Source organism: Paroedura picta, chromosome 8 (genome assembly GCF_049243985.1).
Source record: "Paroedura picta isolate Pp20150507F chromosome 8, Ppicta_v3.0, whole genome shotgun sequence".
In the NCBI taxonomy this organism is placed as follows: Eukaryota; Metazoa; Chordata; class Lepidosauria; order Squamata; family Gekkonidae; genus Paroedura; species Paroedura picta.
Window position 1 is genome coordinate 56,996,818 of NC_135376.1, and position 22,752 is coordinate 57,019,569.

A 22,752-nucleotide genomic window follows, 5' to 3' on the forward strand; every position below is an offset into this window, starting at 1 on the left:
TCGTTCTGTCCCGCCACCCTCGTATTTTACCCAGGCCTCTGTCAAAATGGAGGGCAAGCTTCTAACTTTGCGGGAGTTTCTCACGCCAGCCGGCCGGCCTCTTTCGCCTCTCCACGGGCGCTGGTAAACACGGCACGAAAGCCGGCAAGCCTTATTTGCAGCCACCGGCCCAGAGGCGGAGCGACGCTCTCGTCATAATCTTCATGCTGATGAGCGCCGATGACAGCGAAAGCGAAGTGACTCAAGGAGGAGCTGTCGGGCCGGCTGTCTAGAGGCGCCCAGAAGTTTCCAGCTGGGCAGCTGCCCTGCGTTTCTCCTCCTCCTCTTCCTCCTCCCCCTCCCCCTTGGCGCGGAGCTGCTATTTCCAGACACTTCCACCCCTTTCTGTGTCCCCTCCCTCTCGCCATTGAGCGATAAAGGTGCCGGGCTGGCTCTCTTAACTCCCCAGTGCATGGCCCGGTGTTGGCGGCGGTGTGCTGCTGCTGCTGCTTCCTCCTAGGTCTCTCGCCGTGGTGCCCAGCTTCCCTTTCTGGAGCGCAGCATGAGCGCGGCCGCTCAGACCGTGGCGCAGGCGGGCGGAGGGGAGCGCGAGCCTCTGCCCGCGGGCTGGGAGGTGAAGATCGACCCGCAGACCGGCTGGCCTTTCTTTGTGGATCATAACAGCCGCACCACCACTTGGAACGACCCGCGCCTGCAGGGGGACCGCCTGAAGGTACCGCCCAGGAGTCAGTCGGCTGGGGCTGCAACGGGCCGGGGCTTTGGGGGGCAGCGTCCTCTGCGTCCCGCTACCTCGTCTGCTGAGTGAGAGGCGGGGGCCAGGTGACCCTTCGGCCCCTTCCTTCCGCCCCTCATGGGGTTGAACTGGAGGTCGCGAAGAAACTCTTTGCTGAGAGCCTTTGGCAGGGGCTGAGGCTCCCTCCGCGCTCCGACTTCGCTCGGGACATGGCAGTGCTGAAAGGGGGAGCAGCGATTTGTGGCCGGTGTGGGTGGAGGAGGGGGGGGGGAGGCATACTACTTGGGAGTACTTGGCAGAGGAGTGGGTGTGGGTGAGGGAGGGGATACTTTCTCGGTATATATGGCATCGTTGCGGGAGCTGAGAAGTCATTTACTTTCCTCAGTTATTGGCACGGTGAAAGGGGGGGGGGGTCAGCAGGCCTTCACGGAATTCTGCTCCACCCTCAGCGCACGACGGCGCCTCTTGAAGGACAGCGGCCGAGTGCTTTCCCGAGGCGCTATTAGCAATGCAATGGGGCAGTGCCAGGAAAAGCCTGCCCTCCCCCCAGCTACATGGCAATGCAGTGAGGCTAGGAGCTGGCTTTTGTCTCTGACGCACTGCAGTCCTTTTTTTATGCGTTAAATCATTTGATACCTCAGCCCTTTCAGTGTTTATTTAAAGTTGGTTAAGTCTAAGGCAGCCTGGAACGAGACAAACTTCTGAGTTCGCTTGCAGCGGTATGCACCTCAAGCAGGACAGTGTATTTCGTTCAAGTGCCTTCCTGGTGGGGTTTCCTTTTCAAGTTTGCACAGAAAGCATATAGATGCTCTTTAAATAATACTTTGCTTTGAAGTTAAGGTTGAATTGATTGAGATGGGAAGATTATGTAAAAACAGATCTGTTCCTTAGTTGTGCAATGACAACTTGTCTGAACTAGGAAGTTAACAGCCTTGTGGAAAATAATTGTTGGGTGTTTTTCCTATTAACAGGAATTTGCCTGTGCATGTTGGCTTTGGAGATTAATACTAAGCTTAATACAACTGGTGAAAGAGTCTGTCACTTGGGGAGAAGACTATTCATATTCAGAAATATAGTGTATATATTACTGGAGAACAATTGGGCAGATAGTTCTTACCAGGAAGCTGAACAACTCTGTGCTAGTGAGAAACAGCACTGGAAGGCATTTGAGTAGCTTCACTAGAGCAATGTATTTGGCTTTCAACATAAAAGCTTCAGCTGCCAGGGAAGGTTCTTAATGTTCTGAAAAGCAGTGTCCAGCTGTTCCTGTTAAAAAGTCACGCTGCGCTGGTGGTCAGAGAGATGCAAATCTGGAAGCAGAAGCAAAGTCACAGACATATTTTCATTATGGATTTACAGGATTTTTTCTCCACCGTTTTGTAAATACCAGGAAGGGGGGGGGGTCTGTATACAGAAAAATCAGTGCAAAGGGAATACATACTTTCTTTAGTTTTATATGCACGCCATAGAAGAAAATGAGGGGAATTGGAATTCTACATGGCACAAAAGAGAGATTACAATCTAGTTTTCTTAGCAAGGAATACTAGTTATAGCTGGTAATATAGATGTTGCCATCCCTTAGAAACTTCTGGAGATTGTGGGATGGAGCCTGTGAAGGACAGGGACTTTAGTGGACTACGGAGTTCACCCTCCAAAGCATCCATTTTCTCCAGAGAATCAGATCTCTCTAGTCTGGAGATAAATTGTAATTCTGTGGCATCTCCAGGCCCCACCTGGAGCCTGGCAACCCTAGAAGAAAACAAGGAATGCATATCTATGTAGAAATGTTTGTCTTTATGGGTATGTTCTAAATTTCAACTGTTAGATATAAAGAATCTCAAACCCTGATTTTTATACTTACTAGGTAATCCAATCCTAGTCCGAGTGACTCTAGTCTAAGATTGTTTATTTTAGCATGCTTAAACTAGAGTACCCCTGCATAGGTTTTGGACGGAGAATGTCTTGGTTTATATATGTTCCATTTTTCAGCTTTCCAGATAGCCTGAAAATGTTTTAACTGTTTGGCACATACTTTGAGTGGAGAGAGTATGCTCAATAAATCAGTGGAGCTCAACCGTTTTACATAAAATAAACTGACCTAACATGGAACACTATCCCCAAGCTGATTGATAATAGTATCGATAATACATGTATTTGACCTGAATATTCAGAATTATGCAAGTTAAAGTTATTGAATTCACATTGATATGTTACATTGGAAAATGAATAGTGTAGGGTTTTAGTTCCACAGCATACCATATGAAACATATTATTCGTTGAAACTTCAAATGATTTGAATGCAAAGAACCATGAGTAAAATTCTTTCAGATCTTTCCTGTCTACTCCTTTCTGATACAGCCCCCTGAGCTTGCTAAATTTCTGTTGAAAGTTAAAGCACCCTTGGGAATGGCATGGGTGGTAGAACAGGGGGCTTCAACTCAAGATAAATCTGTGGAAATCATGCCCCCCACAATGAGTAAAAATCCTGGAGGTGATCCAAGCTTCAAGTGTGAAACTTGAAGTGTGAAAAAATATACTTGCGGAAAGAAGGTACCCTGTTTAGATCTTTGTGCAGCTTCTATGGCTCCAACTTTCCTGTCGCCTACTGTGGGGACGAGTGCAATTGCCTTGTGGCATGCAAAATCAGATATGCTGAATCAACAAATTGACTTTTTCCACATGGAGGACTGAGCCAGCTGTTACGTCGTGCTGTCCCCTATTTTTTTGCCTTTGGATGGCTCTCCCAATCATTTCCCACATCAACATGAGGAAGTCCTTGCCCTACTTCCCCGTTTGCCCCCAGATTTGTGTCTGCAATAGCCAAGGGGTAGGAAGTTAAAAATTCCCACCATTTTTTTTCACTTGACAGTTGTCACTGTCCCAAATCTTCCCAAAACTTCCAAATCTTCCAGTGCCATTTTGTCGCATTTGAGTGCCCCCCCCAAGTTTGAAATCTAAAAAAAAAAAAATTACCACAATTATAACACAAAACTATAATAACACAAACAAGGGAATACAAAAAGGTGGGCTGCTTTATCATGCCATTTCCCCACATACATACATGCAGTCTGCCCCCAATCTCACTAAAACCAAATATGAAGTTGACTCCTAAAGGAAAAGAGAAAGAAGGAAAGGTACTAATCAAACATGGTGGGGCTTTTGCTATCTCATTAGATTGGAATTGCGTTGTAACGCCATCAGCCATGGTTTAATTTTTTTTTAATGGTGGTTAAGATTGCAAGAGTAGATGACAGAAGTGACACTTGGAGGTAGCAATGACTGGGAATGCCTAACTGGGGAAAGCCCAAGTTTTCTTGCTTCCTCATGGCCCAGTCCTGCCATACACCCTGTTGGATCCCATGTCAAAAAATGGAACATGGATTTCTGAGTATTTTGATATAGGCCAACTAAGAGGGCAAGTCAGGACAACCCTGGGGACAACCCTGAAGGAGCCTAACTCCATGCAGAAGGGGGGGGGGAACACAGCCGCAAATGGAAATCAGAGCCTAATTTGTCTTGCAGAGTCATTGTTCTAAACTGGGATGTATTTTACTTGATTTACTGATCTATGTAGAAATATAATATGGTGCTTTCGCAATATTTCAGGAACAATGAAATGCAACTGTGTGGAAGCTGGTGAAAATGCTTCCATGTAGTAGTAGTTCAGTGTGCCTTATCTAGCATGTAGGAACATCTCACTACCTGGACTGACCCTGTCATGTGAAGTGTCTCCACAGCAGCGCTGTATATTTCTGGCAGCAGTTAGTTGTCATGGAGACTATCTATACATTGGGGCTGATCCTCATTGTAACCTGCTCCCACACATTGTAACAGCTGTATGGAAACGTTTCAGTGGCCTTCCTGTGGCTGCTTAAAGTTTCATTAGATCCTTGGTGCATTGATGCTCTCAAAATACATAATATGTTCTTGTAACACAGCGCACTGAAATGATCTCTTGTCTATCCAGTGTACCAGCTTCTGGGACAGCTGTAAAGGAAAAGTCCCATTGCTAGGATATGGTCAAGAAGCTTCATTGTTCTGTAGAAAGTGCGGGGTCACATCAAAACACCAAGCAAGAATAAGAACAACTGCAAAATTAGGCCAAGGTAGGAGAACCAGCCTGAAATTTACTTGCTTAAATTTTAAGCTTCATGAAGAGAAATAGGATGTGATTTTCATACTGGTTTAGTCATTATTCTGAAAACCATACCTTATTCATAGGTCAAAATGTACTCAGAGTAGAAAAGCAGGATAGAATTTTTTAAATGAGTACTATCGTCATTAGATTTTTCCTTTGCAATATTGTGGCCAAATTGAAACTGTTGAAAGCCATACACTGATGGCTACATATTTATAGTCATAAATAATATAGATTTTATTCAATGTCATGGCCAATTCTAACAAAAAGTTGTTCCAGGGTGGCACGAACTAGGTTGTTTGCTGTGGTTAACTTGGATTGGTATTATAATTCTGTGGTTTAAGATAGCAGAGCTGTTCCCCCCCTTTTTTGCTTTTTTTATTGGCTTATTTATTATGAACCTTTCTGAGATACTATTGGATCTGTTTGGTCATAATTGTCACAACTGTTCTTTCAAATATAAATAAAAATAAATATATTTTAAAGACGATAGCTGAGCTAGGAATACACATCATTTTAGATACCAGTGAAGTAGCCACAGATCTTCAAACTTTGCTTGGCCACTGTGATACATATTTTACAATGTAAATACATCATGAGGTGGCAGACGAATAATGAATGGGTAATAGAAAATTAATAGCCAGTTTTAAAGGAACTGCCTCATTGCCATGTTGTATATTTAATAGATTTGTGTACCATACACAAGGGTGTTTGTGAAAACCACTTGCTTTTTTACTTGTCTAAACAATGAAAAAGAAAGCTTTGCCTTCTGATTGGAGTATAAAGACAACTGTGATGTCTTCCGGTTACTTTTCAGTATTAGAACTATTTTTTAAATGTTCCTTTTTAAGTGATGGAGTGTGTGTATGCGTGTAAGACAGAAAGAGAGAGCAAGCCAGAATGGTGTTGTGGTTAGAGCAGGGATTCTCCATGAGAGCTCCCCAGGGACATGATTGCTGTCTTTAAGTATTTGAAAGATTTTCACTTAGAGGAGGGCTGGGAAAGGTTCCTGTTGGTAGTAGAGGATAGGACCCGCAGTAATGGGCTTAAACTACGTGGAGAACAATATCAGATAGATATCAGGAGAACAGTTCAGTGGAATCGACTGCCTAAGGGGGTGGTGTGCTTCCCCTCACTTGCAGTCTTCACGCAGTGGCTGGACAGATATTTATCCTGGATGCTTTAAGCTGATCCTGCATTGAGCAAGGGGTTGGACTACATGGCCTGTAGGGCCCTTTCAATTCAATGATTCTGTCATTTTGGCCATTCCCTTGTATCTTGCCTTAATAGGTCACATTTCTGTCCTGGTTCTGGGGCTCCTCAAAGTCTGAAAAATATTTCTCCTACATGGTCAAAGGTTTAAAAAGGCTGGGTTAGAGTGTTGGACTAGGATCTGGGAGATCTGCATTCAGATCCCCATGCTGCCATGGAAGCTCACTGGATGAGCTTGGGTCAGTCAGTTTCTTTCACCCTAATCTACTTTAGAGCCTGTAGTTGTGAGGCTAGAATGGAGGAAGTGAAAAAACCTCCATTGAGTCCCTACTGGAAAGCAAAGCAGGATCCAAATAAATAATATATTTGCATTAGCAAAGAAATGGAATTCTTCCTCTGATCCTTTCCAACTTGTTTTCCATTTACCATAACTTGGGCAGCTATAGTCTCCCAACCTCCAGCGTGCTGTTAGATTGTATTTTTATACTAGAAGGAAAGCCTGGTATGTCCAGGAATGCACTGGGTGCTAGACAGGGGCTTGGGCGGGCCCCGTGGGGTTTAGAGAGAAGCCTCTCTACACCCAGTGGGGGTGGGGTGGTGCTGGGGCCAGCATAACCCCCACTGGGCTCAGAGAGGCTTCTCTCTAAACCCGATGGGGCGGGGGACTTCTCCCAGAAGGCTCCTGGCAGGTGAGGCTCTCTCTGGAACTTTTCAAATGTTCGGCACATTGTGAGAATACCAATAACTATGTATATGGAAGATTTCTTGCTTGGCCTTTTGCTTCCTTGAGGCCTTCCCTTGAGAGCTTTAAAGCATTCTAGCTTCTCCTCTTTTATTGTTCAGGTCTAGTTTCCTGCTTGGGATTAGAATGAGCACTGCTTGTCAATTTTATGTTCTTGAGGAGGCCCAAATTATTTTGATATCTGGGGTGTGTTGTATGACATGTTGATAGACATGCCTAGATAGATAGAATACTTTTAGGAAATTGGTAATAACCAAGGAGTTTCTGGCTTTTTAGGTATTTCCCCCTCACATTTCAACCTTTTCCCAGTTTAGGCACTTGTGCTTCATTATACCTTCCCAGTTTGTTGATCATCACTTTGCCACTGTTTCTCCCTCCTCCTTCTCAACCCTATATTCCAGTTCTCCCTGCATAATATTATCCGCAGCCTGAACTAGTAAGAACTAGAAAAGTTAAGGCCTCTTAACTCTCCTCCTTTAAGTATTTTATGAGGGCCACAACCCTCATAACAATTCACATGAGTAGGCTTGTATTCGCGTCAAGTGAAGGGTGTTTATTTCTTTTCCTTGTTTGACATGGCAAGATTAAGTTACGGTTCAGTTAAAATCAAGATCATAGATCCATGGCTCTGCTTTTGAGTTATGCAATGAAAACAAATGACTTGCTGCAACATGTGTATCTTCTTCATTTCCAGCGAGGGAATTCTTTTTGCAGGGTTCATTTTAAGGGATGTTATTTTAACTTTTGCTTTTTGGAGGGTGAAGTGATGACTTGAACTCTTTCTGTACTGCATTAGTTTCATCAGCTTCTGAGGGAATCTTTGAGTCCAGCTTCCATTTATAGGTAAATGGGGTGAATGCATGCCTTCATATGTTTCTGGAAACCCAGACATTACATGGAATGAGGACCCATCTTAGTGTTTTATTACTGATCGTAAAATTGATAATTTTTATGCTTTTACTAGTTTTATTATTTTGTTGTTCTGAATTTATAGCAGTGGTCTCCAACCTTTTTGGGGACCGGGGGGGAGGGAGGCATGGGTGCCAGCAGGCGCAAACGTGCAGGTGTAGAGCCACCGTTTTTGTGCCCGCTGGCACACCCGCACCTCCCCTCGCAGCACAGTGCTTGCTGTGCCGCAGGGGGTCGAGGCACTGGCGCACCAGTGGGAGCAAACCCGTAGGTGCAGCAGCTCCACGCCTGCGTGTTTACGTCCGCCGGTGCCTGCGCCTCCCCCCACAGTGCGGCGCTCGCTTTGCTGGGAGCGATTGGCTGCCAAAGCGGCCAATCACAGCGGGCGCCATGGGGGGGAGGGAGGTGTGTCTGCTGGCACACCGACACCAGTATCTCCCTCCCCTCTGCCACAGCCCAGTACCACGGGCTCCATGGGCTGGTACCGGTCCGCCGCCCGGGAGTTGCGGAACACTGATTTATAGTATATGTAGCCTTGAGTCTCTAGAGTGGCAGCACATACATTTCCTAAGTACATCATCATAATGAATAAATGTATTTGTTTATCTGATCCATTGGTCGCCCCCCCCCCCAAAAAAAAAAAAAAGAAAGAAAAGAAAAAAAGGCCAGGAAAGTCATATATTTTTAGAAAAATGGTCAGGAAAGTCATACATTTCTAGAGTTTGAAACATCAAGGTTGAGGGGAGAATAATGTATAGAGATTGGTAGAGTGCTGGAATGAAACAGTACAGAAGTCCCATCTAAATTGTCAACTTCTAAAACATTTATTTTCATTGAAGTAGCTTTTCAGTTTGTATCCATCCCATTCTTGTTAGTGAACTGCATAAACATTATCATAACACATAATGCTTGTATATGCAATATACTTGTATATAGCATTGTAATTAATGTACCCCTTCTTTTTGTCCACTGTTCAAAGCCAAGACAATAGTTCCAATAAACAGAAATATGTACAAACAGAAAATGTATCAAGAACAATGTAATAGAGAGCTTGAACAAATCAAATAAAATGTGAAAATCTGTTACAAACAGCCTACTGCAGACATGTCTTCAATTTCATCTTGTTTTAGACAAGGCAGTCTAGTCTACTACCTGACACATATAATTTCAAATTCAGAATCATGACAATATACCTCTTCTAGCCTTTCTAGATGTTTGAAGACATGGCTAACTCATTTGAGTGTTTGCCTACATAAGGAATGCATCCTGCTTTCCTCACAGAAATAACTTTTCTTTGCACAGTACATTGTGAAACAACTGTGTCCTCTAATACAAGGGACCACACAATTGTCTCAGTATAGGATGCCTTCTATATTCTTACTGAAAGGCTCAGAATAAGACTGAGATTTTTTCTCTGTGATTACTTCTTGGGAAGTCACACGCAGGATACAGTGATGAAATATTTTTCTTTCTCAGTTGCACAATTCTTTCTGGCTGTACCCTTGTATTTTTTACCAATGATCTCACAATAGCAACCAAACTCTTTTTAACAAGATGAGTCCTGTAATTCCCATCTAGGAAGTCTTTGGCATTCATTCTTTCTAGCATGCAGTTAATCTTGCTAGTCAACCACTATTGAGTGGTTTGCTAGTAAAATCTCATTTTTGTTTTAGGTAGGATCTCTTCCTTTGCATTTTTCTGTCTATCTTGTTAGGGACAACAGGAGAGAAAATAACACTCTTCCCCCAACACTGTCAAAAGTGGATAGAGTAGCAGAGAAGTGTGTGGAGATTTCTTCCTGGCACAGTTGTCTGCCTGCCTTACATTTTGCTTTTGTTCCTGAAAGAAACAACAGGATAAAACTGCTGTTCTAAGAGTCCGGAGGGGGGGGGGGACTCAGAAGATATACAGGCTACAGAACTATCCTTGCACTTGCTCTCTTTGTACCTCCCCATCATCAAAAAGCCTGTCAGTCAAAAGATTTACCTGGTATCCTTAACCTGCTCCGCGGATTAAATAATTTGTTAAGGGCCATGGCGGCGGGCCCTGTCCGTGATGAGGAAGGGTGCCGATAGGCCCCTTCCCCCGGACTGACACACGGAGGGCCCAATCGGCAGGCGCGAAGCGCCTCCCGATCCGCCCCCCCACATCGGCCTGCCTAGCCCCGGCCGAGGAAGGTTGCCCGCTGCCCCCGCGCCGACGACAAGGGGCCCGACCCAGTTGACAACACCCCACCTCCCCACCGCCGCGGAACACAACCTGCGGCCACGCCCGAGCCTCGGCCGTGCCGCAAACACCGACCCCACCAGTGCTCCCTTCCCCCACGCTTCCGCCTACGTCGCCAGCCACCACACCGCCGCAAGCCACACCGCTCCCCGCTGCCACCACCACCCGGCAGGCGCCTGCCGCACACTGACGCCCCAGCGACCGGCCCAGAAACCCCTCACGCCACGCCCAGCACTCTGGACCCCGTGCCGATGCCTCCAGCAACACTCTGCGCCAACACAGCCCCCGGCCCCAAGGAGCCTACCTACTCTGCTGTCTGACTCCGCGCCCCGTCCTGAATGCCATCTCCAGCCTCCCAGTCTCAGGTTTGTGCTGCGCCCCATCCACACTTCCAACTCCACACGACGATGATGCAGCCACACAGGCCGCGCCATCCCCACCCTCTGGTGCCCGCTTCGCCACCAAGTCGCCCACCCACCCCGCGAAACTCTTACCCACTCCTAGCGCCCGCTGTCTTTAAAACACAGCGGGCTTAGTTTCTAGTAGATTAATATTTGCAAGTCTGTCAAATATACTTGGACATATGTACTCACAAAATTATGCACAAATAGAAAGTATATCAGAAATAAAAAATAACTGGAAACATTGCAGCACTGATCAGTTTCCCAACACAAATTCTAATGTTAGCATATAGGGTTACATCCCCTTGAAGAAATGACTGTGCACTGAAGGTTTTTCCTGCACAGAAGCATGATTTTCCTGCCTCCCCCGTCCCGTGGTAGCCTGAAATGCTCCTGCACTGTTTTTTTGGGGGGAGGGGGGCAGTCATCAGGAGTCGCATGAGGAAGGAATCAGAGGGCTGCAGTAGGAAAGCATGCAAGATTGTTTTCTGTGAGAACCAGCCCATAGACTTGACAGCCTTCAAAATGTCTAAATAAAAAGATAGTTTCATCATATACTGGGGAAAGTAGCACAAAAAAACTAAATCAGAGTCCAGTGGCACCCAACAAAGATTCTTTCTAGTGCAAGCACTCTTCCTCAGACTATGAACTGACCATCAATAGTGGTTATCTTCCGGTGCTGCATTAGAGAAGTATGGGAGTTATTGAGGAAATGTGTTAAGACAAATTCTATGAAGCCATGGAAAAATAGTTGTCATAATGATGCAGTTTATAGTGTATCTCTAAAACAATGTTCATGACTATGGCAATGCTTGCAAAGTATTCACTGCTTATCTTTATGTAAGTCTGGATTTGTTGATGGTCATTCTGCCATTCATCTTTTGCTTTCCCAAAGAGTCTGTAAATCTGTGCTATTTAGGGTGACACTTGAAGATGTTTGGCTATTTTAGGTTTGCACAAAGACTTACAGGGGGCATCTTGTCTTATCTCCCCCACAATTCTGCCCCTTCCCTGAAAGCACGCACAGGCTTTTGTCTCTTCAGCTTGCCCTCCCCCTGGCAGCCGCAGCCCAAGAAAGCTATGACCAAATTGCAAAATACCAGTTGCTAGACTGGGGCCAGTTTCACAGTGAATAATCTGGAAGGACTTCTGGGGGACAATTCATTTTCCTCTGTATCCTCTTCCTCACACTATTTCCTTTTTCCATTCTGGCGACCCCCATATCTATCTTTTCCTGCTTCCTGTTCACCCACCCACTAACCTCTCTTTTATCTGTCCCTCATCTTCAGCTATATTATTTATTTACTTCACTTATACTCTTGCCTTTTCCCACAGTGGTGACCCAAAGCTGCTTACATTGTTCATTTTATCTTTATCTCCTCCATTTTATCTTTAGGACAACCATGTGAGGTAGGCTATATGTGAGTGGCCCAATATCACTCAGTGCGCTTCTGCAGCAGAGTGGGGATTTGTACCTGGGTCTTCCAGATTCTAGTCTGAAACCCTACCCATGACGGCATACTGGTTTTTGTAGCATGACTGCCTTTGAACAGTAGCAAGCAGTCAGACTTGGGTGAGTCTTGTAAATTGTGTGGTATTAAATTGCTTCGTAACTGCTGCCAGGTGTGGTCCTAATGAATCCTCCCTCAAAGGTCAAAATAGCCCTGGAAAGGAGCCTGTCCCCTACCCCTATTTCACTAACAAAAGCTTTCTGGTCATATTATGATTGCCTGGCAATCCCCACAATGGCTACTGAAAACACATTCATTTATTAAAGCTACAAGCACTGTTTCTATTGTTTCAGTTTGTTAAACCCTCAGTATATTTTTCTCCTTCTAAATTACAGATTTTTCTGAACACCGTATACTTTTTTACAGGTTTATAGGTTTATATTGTCTCTGTGTGGGTCCAGTCTCTGGATTTAAGTATCCACAGATTTAGTTATGTTGGGAATTAGAAATTTTGATGATAGTCTAAATTGTTGATAATGTTTCTAGTGTATTTTATAGTTTAATTGTTTTATTGTATCTGTCACTCATTTCTTATGTAAACCACATTGAGGGAAGATTATTGTCAAAACGAAAAAAATCTAGAATCTTGTAGCTTCTTTGTTTTAGAAATAAAGTATGTACCTAGGCCTCCTGGTTGTAAAGAAAGATTGAATATATGAGCTGTATCTACTAAACACAAACCAGAAAGGGGCTATGAAGGCATGACTTTTGCCCCTTGGATTTTCGATAATATCCCACACTTTAAAATTTCCAGTACATCTTCATTACTCCAGTCAACTTGCAAACATGTCAGCCTTTGCATTTGGAATTAATTAGAAAGATTAAGCCTAGATATGTCTATAAAACACAGGAACTATTGTAACAGAATTTATTCTCTCTGTTCATGTTCTTTTGAAAGAGTAAAGCAAAATATGGGGGCTAGGTTTCAATCCCAGGTTCTCTGTTGGCTGTTCTTGTAATTCTGAATAGCTGTTAAGAATGATGCATTGACCAGAGTGCAAGTTAATACTGTTCTTTCAAAGTGATGTCACAGCTTCCCGTTTGAGTATGCAGTAAAATTTTACTCTGGATGGAAGTTTAGTACAAGAGACTACCTCCATCTTGTTGATTATATTTTCATTAGTTGTTGCTTATGATGTACACATACAGGGCTGCAAAAAGACACTTTTATTCCAAAATGCGCAAGAGGCATTACTCATTCCAGGGCTAAAGTAAAAGGAAAAATCACTGATAGGGAAGATTTTTGCAAGGACTGTTTTGTTTTCTGATTATGATGGATAGAATGAAAATCAGCCTTGATTTTTAATTCCACTACCACCTCCAGAGCAAATGTGTAAAAAGATCATTCAATGTATATCTGCAGCTTTCAAATGAAATCTGGATTTAATACAATCTACATTTGAATCCATGCATTGTAAATAGGGTGCTGTAGGGTGTCACCTTATAGTCTCTTCTGAATAGTTTAGGAAACTGACTAAACTCTCTGCCAGCATAACTCAGTCTAGGTTTTGTGTTGTACACATTGGGGGTAGTAAGCTGATGTCATGGATATGTGGCTGTGTCATTGTGTGTTCAAGTTGACTGGTTTCATCTTTGCCTGTCCCAGGAGGCAGTGCTGGTTGGGGACAACATGCTTTGTCATGATGGGTAGGTGCCAGTGATGTTACTGTAGACTCTGACACAATTGCTATGCTCTGTGTACCAGTCTTGCCCACTGGGTGGGAAGCAAGTCCCAGTAACCACAGGATCTGACAGCAGGGGTTGTCAGATTAAGAGCCCCAAAGTCAAAGCCCCAAGTCCAATAATACAATCAAAGGCAAACTCAGAAGGCTGTCAGAGATCTCAGTCCATGGTCAGGTTATGTATTCCAAAAGGCGGAGACAAAATCAGGCCAAGGGTCAAGGAACAAGCATAGCTATAAAACCAGTCTGGCAACTGGTGGAGTAATCAGCAAAACTACATGTTGTTCCCATATAAGCCTTCCCTGCAAGATGACTCAGCTTCTCCACTCCTGAGAAGTACTGGGGCCAGATCCTATGATAACTGACTGGTCTCTTCATCATTTCCTACACAGAAGGGAGGCCATGGGCTGCTAGCCAAACACTACTGTGTCTGGTCTATGAAGAAGAAGAAGAGTTGGTTCTTATATGCTGCTTTCTCTCTATCAGGAGTCTCAAAGCGGCTTACAATCACCTTCCCTTTCCTCTCCCCACAACAGACACCCTGTGAGGTGGGTGAGGCTGAGAGAGCCCTGATATCACTGCTTGGTCAGAACAGCTTTATCAGCGCCATGGTGAGTCCAAGGTCACCCATCTGGCTGCATGTGGGGGAGTGCAGAATCGAACCCAGTTCACCAGATTAGAAGTCCGCACTCCTAATCACGACACCAAACTGGCTCTCTATGCTTTATCTGTACCCCTTCATCTCTTCTGTTCTGGGGTGCTTTGAGAGACAGTGGCAGGTTGGGCCATGAGCAGGTCTGTGCTGTGGTCTCCAGGCCTGAGGGCCTTACTGGCTCAGGGGTAAAGTTGCCAGCTCCAAGTTGGGAAATACCTGGACATTTTGGGGGTAGAGCTAAGGATGGTGAGGCTTTAGGAAGGGAAGGGGTCTCAGCAGGGTATAATGCTACAGAGCCTGCCTCCTGAAGCAGCCATTTTCTCCAGGTGAACTGATCTTTGCCACCTAGAGATCAGTTGTAATCCCAGGAGACCTCCAGCCTGGGTTGGAAACCCTAATCAGGGGTAATACCAGTGCTAGGTCAGAGTTCCTTTGGGAAGACCCTGAGACCCAGGCCTCGCAGGAAGGATCTGCCAAGGCAGGACTTGGGAGCAGGTTGTCCTCTGTTTTCCCCAATGAGAACACCTCCTCCCCTGCCACACTGGGGCGGTCCATAGCAGCATCTTGGGGACAAGTCTTTTCTGATCTTATTTCACCTCTCCTGAGCAAGCATGGGAGACTGATCATTAGTGCTCCGGACACAATTTGTATGTGGCTGTAAATTATGTAATACATTTAGTGTTTGGCTTCAGCTCCCCACTGCCAAAAATCAATGCCTTTGTTTCTCAATAGGCTCACCAGATGAGTTTTCATTCTGATATATTTATGCCCAACATGCGCAACATACTGCATTTAGATACTTGCATGTACTCCTGAACATTAACTTCCAATGGTGACAAAAGTGAGGAGGACCTGTGTAAATCTGAGGTGGGTCTCAAATTCAGTGTTTGTGAGATGATTGGGGAAACAGCATCTTAACAGTTTAATTTGTATCCTTTGGAAAGAAAGGGAGTAGCCAGAATTTCCAGCAGCCATGGATGCTCTTTCATATATATATCGGACACACTGGATTTCTAGAATCCTCTGCCTTCCCCAAAAGGTGCAAGCATCAGAATCTAATTTCTGGGATTTCTCCAGTTTTGATCTGAAATGCATGCATTTCACATGAATGTTGAACTGATTACATGGTCTTGCTGCATTGTATACTTATGCAGAGGAGATCGTGATTAAGTAGGTTATGTATTCCTGGAAACTTCTTCCTTTAAAAGTTACGTGCATGAGAATGTAGTTTCCGGGGTTTTTCCAGCTTTGATCTGAAATGTACACACTTTATATGAATGTCAGACTAGATAGATACTCCTGTTAGTGTATAATTATGCAGATGAAATTATAATTAACAGAAAAACATCGCTGTGTACTAATGAAAGTGATATTAGAACCACATCCTTATACTCTTGATAGTATCAGTTACATTAGTTTCCAACCCTTCTATAAAATTCAACCATAGTTCCTGGAAATTTATCTAGTTTCCTGCCCTACTTTGAAACAGATTTTTAAGAAAAAAAATATAATGGCAGATGTGCTGGTTTGAGAGCTAGTTTGGTCTGTTTATGATCTATTTATTTAACTTAAATATTTATGTCCTGTTCTTAACATGAAAATATATCTAATAGAGCATGCTCTTAGTTAAAACAATAAAATATATACATGCATACAAAAGGCTAAGGAAAACGCTGAGCTTGAATTTGATAGCGTATAAGAATCATTGGGCCCTAGTTGACTTGCTACAAAGAGGAAAAATGATGCCTGTTTCATTGACTGTTACCAAATATTGCTAAACATTCTATTTGGGGGTTTTTATAGTACAATTTGTTTTGCTCTTTATAAAATCCATTAGCTAGTTTGGATTTAAAAGTGACCACTTGCCCTGGAAGCATAAGATGTTTCTAGATTGTGACCTGATAGGAGTGTTTGAAAGCTTAAAGCTTTTTTTCCATTTCAAGCTATGACACAACTGATGCAGGTCTGTGTGGGTAGGCAGGCTGACTTTTTTTGTTAGCTGTATGTTCTGGAGACTTGTTGCTAAAGCTGTGTTAACCTTTTGTCATTCCTTTCATTTACTGTTGAGGATTATATATCTTATTATGAAGGCCCAAGTTAAATCTGATGAAGACAAACCTGTGTCTTTAAATCTGACTACTCCCCTATCCTATATGAGGGAAGTCAAGTGAGAAGGATCTGAGCATGAAAGAAGTTCATTGCTGTAAGTCACTGAAGGTTCTTAGGGCCCCGCACTGCACTCCTTGCAGAACCGTCTCCAGTTATTTTCTCAGTGGAGTCATTTTTGCTAACGGAGTGCTGCTAAGGAGGAAACTAACTTTCCACGGTGCACAAGTGGGTAGAGGTAAACAGGCTTAAGAAGGATTGAGAACCATTTTCCTTTAAATCATAGTGTCACCACCATTTTACATGTCATTGGAGTAGATCCTCATTTTAAAATACAAGACTGCCACCATCATACTTAGTCTGGCTCTTGCTGAATGATATTTATCCTGTGAGTGGCAGCAGCGGTTGTTATTTGATCTCATTTGGAGATTCATCTAGAATGTGGTCCCAAAATAGAAAGGCTGCTGCAGGAAGAGCTTCATTAGAAGAGCTATAGCGGGGTGGGTAGGAGGGAGGAATTTGTGAGGATTTGCACCCAAAGCAAACTGAAGTTTGGTTTCCTCGGTGGACTTGCACAGTCCACCAACATTTTAATAAGGGAGTGTGGGCAATCAGAATATCTGAGAACATTCCATGAAATCACAGCACAGCAGCCAGATTCTAAGAAGGCACACAGACAATTTGTTTAGGATCAAGTTCTCTGAAGCTTAAAGCTTAGGTGCTCCTGTTCTCCATAACAAGCTCAGAGAAGACGTTTTGTGCAAACAAAAATTGCATGGATATAGACTGTAAAATTGGCCCCAATATATTGTAATACTTTATTATAATACTATGTACTTTGTGTTTACACAAGGTTTCATGGTACATTATGCTGCCTGTGCTATGCAGACTTTAACACTGCACTTAGGGATGCCTAAAAGATTCCTGTTCCGTTCTATACAAGGCTCTGGTAGCTGTTTCATCACAGGCTTTTGCATTCACTGCAGCCCCTATTGAAATGGATATGATTAGGCTGCAAGCTGTACGGATTTATTTTTAAATGATATTGATATTCAGATTCTTTGTTATTTATAATTTATTGATCAACTGAACGAGGCAATTTTGAATTATTGGTCCATTTGGCAGACTTTTAAAGTATATTTTGTCTTTTTTCTCAGCCAAGTTTAAATCTATTCTTGTAATTGTACTAGCTATAGATGTTGTTCAAAGGAGTTCTAGTAGGAATATGTGGACTTTTTTTGAGCTTGCGTTCTTTCCTAGCTGCTTGTTCTGAACTGTACAGATCCTAACTTCTAAACCTGTATTGTGTGTTCTGTTTGGTTCTTTAGGACAGCCAGTCAGCAAATGGTCCATCTCGAAACAGTCCAAATCAGTCCCAAATCACAGAAGGAAATGTGGTATACCCAAAGCTTCGCCCTGGATACATCCCCATTCCAGTCATCCATGAAGGTGCAGAGAATAGGCAGCAGTACTCCTACTATCCTGGTCACCAGCCGGACATGCAACGTGTCAAGGCAGACACAGTTCCGACAACAATGCGGGCTCCGTCACCTTTGAGGGGAAGTTTTGCCCGTCCGCAGTCCCCTGCTCGGGGACTTGCAGAAGCTGCCCAGATAGATAAACAAGGGGGACAGGCAACAGCTGCTGCACCAGCCCAAGTATCCTCCCCTCATGGATCTGAGGTAAGATGATGGGATTGCTGTGGTATATGTATATATTTTCATTAGAAGCTTTGCTTGTGTGTGTGGGACACACACATATTTTCTTTGGGGGGGGTATTTCTCCATCCCAAAGGGAGAACTGGAAAAAAATCCCTGGAAAAAAAATATTCAGGAATTACTGGAAAACCCGAACAACAGCTGAGAAGCTGGAGCAGATTGGGGCTTTCTTCTGCAGTTCCTTGAAGCAGTAAACCCAAAAACAGCCCAGGGGGGCAGTCTTCCTGTCAGCCCAGCTGGGGCTCTTTCAGGCTGTTCAACTGAACTGTTGAAGAGAACTGTGGGGAGAGTTCTCCCTGCAGGATTTGTTCCTTGGCGGGTTCTATTGGGCAGTCAGATATTGAGATCTGGAGTTTTGGGGGAATCCTGCAGTGTGATGGTGGGGGTTACCAATTGACCCATTGCGAAAAATACTGAGATAAAATAGGTGCATGGCCCTAGTTGAAAGGAAGTTTAGTTTTAACTCCAGATGAGGTGGTTTGAGATTATACAATAACTTTCAGTTGCGTTATAGATGCTACCTAATTGTCTTCTCCTCCAGTAGTTCCCCCCCAAAATTAAATTTCTGTTACTTATAGTGTATTTCATAATGAAAACCAAGGTGGATTAATATGGTGTGAGTCAAATTTAATCACAGGGTGGGACATCCAGAGAACAGTGCTGTTGGGTTTGGGACTACTGAAACATGAAACAAAGTATAAACATTTAAACATGACACTTGGAGTATATTTACATTGATAAGCAACAAAACAGTAGCATAGGCCACATTTATGTGTCCTCCATGCATATTTATAAATGTTAGCTAGCAACATTTCACTTCAGTCAATGGAGTATAATGATTAAAATGCTGGACTAGGCTCTGGAAGACCTGGGTTTGAGATCTCCACTTTGCCATCAAGATTTCTGGAAAGGACAGAGTTGATGAGAATCACTGCAAGCATTTTTAATACAAGTTTGAGTAGAAAGAAATTACTCATACTTCATTGTTGTTTCTTTCCAGAACTAAAAGACATTTAATGTAATTCTAAAATGCATTATGGGCACACCCATTGCATTCAGAAACCTGTGTTTGTGGTAGCTTATAGTCCTTCTGTTGTGTATGTTTCATGTATCAGTGCTCTGTACTGTGTATATCTCCTAAAGAAATGAAATCAGTAGAATCAGAACTGCAGAGTGTGTTCATCAATAATGCAATTCAATTTTTTTACTCATTCTGTAGTTCATTCTCTGTACATCTTTCTTTCTTGTAAAAATTGTATGTTTTATTTATTTTCACTTATAGGCCATTTCCAGGAGGATTACTGTGTTTCCAGATGTCTATAAACTGGCATTCTTCCGCCAGGCGTTTGGTTGAGGCCAGAATAAGCTAACTAGCTAATATAGCCAACAAACTCTACAGGCCTCCTTCCAATCATCTGTTTGTGCCCATCACTAAACTGACATGACATGACACCCACAAAATAGGCTAAGAGGAAGACTGACCAATTAATAGGCAGGAAAACAGCAGCACAAGGTTTTATTGTTTAAGTTGTGATTTTATAATATGCATACAAAATGTATGCTTTGATCCTGCTTAAGAGGAGGTTGACATCTATAAAACCAAATAAATAAATAAATAAACAAATAGTTTATTTTTTTCAGCAAAAAATAGTATGAGGATAGCATTACATGCATCTGATGAAAGGGCAGTAAATCTGTCAGCCATGAAGATAGTACAAGCACTTCCATTTATAATTAGTTAATACAAAACAGATAGCTAAAACATACAGAACAAAAAATGACGTTACTCCTCTCTTAGGTGTGGAAGGGGCCAGAAGGGAACTTTCTCAAGATTGAAAAATACAAATTCCTAAAAGTAAAATAGCCTCCTTGTGATGTTTGCAACCTCTTTGGTCCCTCTGGAGGATTTTTTTAGCATGACTGGTGTGCCAAGGCACCATAGTTCTTGCACATAGATCAAATTTAGCACATGGGTGCTATCTTGAGATTGTCAGCCGTTTGCTAACCCAGCTTTAAATATTTTACATCCTTTGAAAATAAAACAGCACACGTGAAAATGAACATTAATAATGAATTTTTTCTTTCCCCCCCCCCCTGCAGCCTCCATCACCTGCATCTTGTGAATCGCCAACTATTTCTTCTCAGTCCTCAGGCAGGCCCAGCTCAGGAAGTCATCAGCTCCCTCGTGGATATATTCCTATCCCTGTGATCCATGAGGGAAATGTTCCAAGACAACCATCACAAGGCTATCATCAGGCACAGAAGACACACTACCCAGCCCAGCAGAGTGATTACCATGCTCACCCACCAGTGTTCCACCAGATTCAAGTCAATGACCGGGATCAGAGGCCCCAACGGGCACAGTCCCCATTCAAGGCGTCACAAAGAGGCTCCACAAGTCGTGAAAGCTCACCAGCCAGAATCCAGTCCCCAACTCCCATCAGAATACAGTCTGTCAGACCTCAGGTAGGTGTGATGAAACTATGTAAATAATTCCCCTTCACTAGCAACTACTCTGCAAAAAGTTGACAGGAGAGGTCTAGAAACAGTAGTACAGAGAATAATCCCCATCCATTTTCTATCTGTTAACGCAGTGGTTCACAAAATATTTTGGGCTGCTGCCCTTTGGCTCCCACGCCACATCCCTAGTGCCCTTACATACACACACACACACACCTCTTTCCTAGTGTTAGGTCTACTGCAAATTCAAAACACACTGTATTGCCACTTTTTATTGATGGTTATGCAGTGGCCATATTTTAATCTGGAAAAAAATACATAAATTCTTTATAAAAGCCACTTGGGGTCCTCATAGGGGAGAAAGACAATCTGGGAAGACAGACACACAGGGAGAGAAAGAGAAAAGCAAGCAATAGAAAACCCGACAGCTGGAAAAGAAAGACTTTTCCAGCCTTCCAAAGATGGAGACTTTTTGGGAAGGATTGCCAATCCTGGGTTAAGAAATTCCTGGAGATCTGGGGTAGAGCCTGGGGAAGACAGAGTCTGAGGAGGGGAAGGAACTCAATAGGAATATGATCCCATCCTACCTATTTTCTGAAGCTGCCATTTTCTTCAGGAAGTTAAGCAGGGCTGCCCCTGGTCAGCAGTGGGATGGAAATCACCAAGGAAGTCCAGGGTCAGTACTATCCAGAGTCAGGCAATGGCAAACCACCTTGGAACATCTCTTACTAGGAAAATGCAGCCGCCGCAGGAGGAGTCAGACTGGTGCCCCAAAATTGCTTACTGCCCCCTGGATTCTTCCACCCCCAGTGGGGGCCTACGCCCACTTTGGGAGCCCATAAGTTAAATCAACCTCCACAGGTTTTTCTCATAATGCCATAATGTGAGGTTAATTGGCTTCTTAAAATGCAATCCAGCCTGCTCCATCGCTAGACTTTTGAACTCTATGGCATCAAACTCACTAGTTCACTTTTTGTACTTCCTCATATCATTTTCTCCCGTTCTTCATTTAAAAAAAATATCTTCCTTTTTTCTAAAGTTCCCGTAGCACTCTTCATAACTATTAATGTCCATACAAGCTGCTTTGAGTTAGGTGACTTCTAAAAATAATATTGCAATACCTGAAAAACATCATGTTATCTGGAAATTTACAAATGTTCTAATCCTGTTAAGAGCTGAAATCCTTGTAATTGTTTTCTGGGGTTGCATTTATCACTGACCAGCACATCACACTTCTTCCAACAGGCATCTCAGCAGCAAATGCCGACCCAAGGATCACCAGCAAGCCTACCACCTGAGGCTAAGTTAGATAACAAGACAGGCTCACCTGGAACAGAGAGTCCTGCTTCTTACATCCCTATTCAAGTCTTTCATACTGATGCTGACACAAAGCCATCTCTACAGAAATCACCTCCCCCACCAGAGGATGTTGATAAAAAGATTCCTTGCTCTCCTAAAATTGCTCCTCTTGAAGAAAAACATATACCACAAGAACCTGAAGCACCCAAGCCTTCAGAGACAGAACTTCAGAAGCACCCAGGAGTCTTGAAAGTTGAAGCCATTCTAAACAGAGTGCAATCACTGGAACAGGCGGTTGATTCCTTTGATGGTAAGAAAAATGACAAAAAGTATCTGATGATAGAAGAGTATTTGACCAAAGAGCTGCTAGCCTTGGACTCTGTAGATCCTGAAGGCCGTGCAGATGTTCGGCAGGCCAGGAGAGATGGTGTAAGAAAAGTCCAGAATATATTAGAAAGACTTGAACAGAAAGCAGAAGATGTCCCAGAGCCTGTACAAGTGGATGGATCATCATTGCCTGAAAACAATGCACAGGAAAAAATGGATGTTGAATCTGCGGTGGAAAACACTACAACAGATGTAAATAACAGGAATGCTGAAGAGCAAATCAAAATGGAAATGCAGCATCCTGAATCTAAGGAAGGAGTAGTTACCAGTCTTGCCAAAGATATAAACACATCTGAAAATGTGACTGAACCGTAGCCACAAGTGAACATTAAAGTCCTCAGACTCTTTAACTTAAAGTGTGTGTTAAATGATTTTTAACTTGCATGCATTACAGGCACTTTGCACCAATTGGTTTTTAATAAACATAGCAGCTTGGGACACAGTAAACATTCAAGTGGGGTAGTTAGTAGGGGGCATAAGGAAAAGTATGCATTTATCCTATATTCTATGCACTGCTCAATTGTAAAATGGATGTTTACAAGTGACACATGTCTTGGGTTAATATTGGCAAAT

General features: G+C 43.3%; 1 protein-coding gene across 2 annotated transcripts; it reads left to right on the top strand.

The window, feature by feature from the left end:
* The first annotated feature begins 236 nt into the window (after positions 1-236).
* BAG3 (BAG cochaperone 3) lies at positions 237-22,535 on the top strand. 2 transcript variants are annotated; one of them, XM_077349926.1, is made up of 4 exons: positions 237-712; positions 17,644-17,997; positions 20,179-20,499; positions 21,739-22,535. In XM_077349926.1, the coding sequence occupies exons 1-4, from the start codon at positions 542-544 to the stop codon at positions 22,492-22,494; spliced, it is 1,602 nt and encodes a 533-aa protein (XP_077206041.1). In that variant the 5' UTR covers positions 237-541; the 3' UTR covers positions 22,495-22,535. The 2 variants fall into 2 exon arrangements, with proteins under 2 accessions (XP_077206041.1, XP_077206039.1); XM_077349924.1 differs by having other exon boundaries at positions 239-712; positions 20,134-20,499.
* Positions 22,536-22,752: the final 217 nt, after the last annotated feature.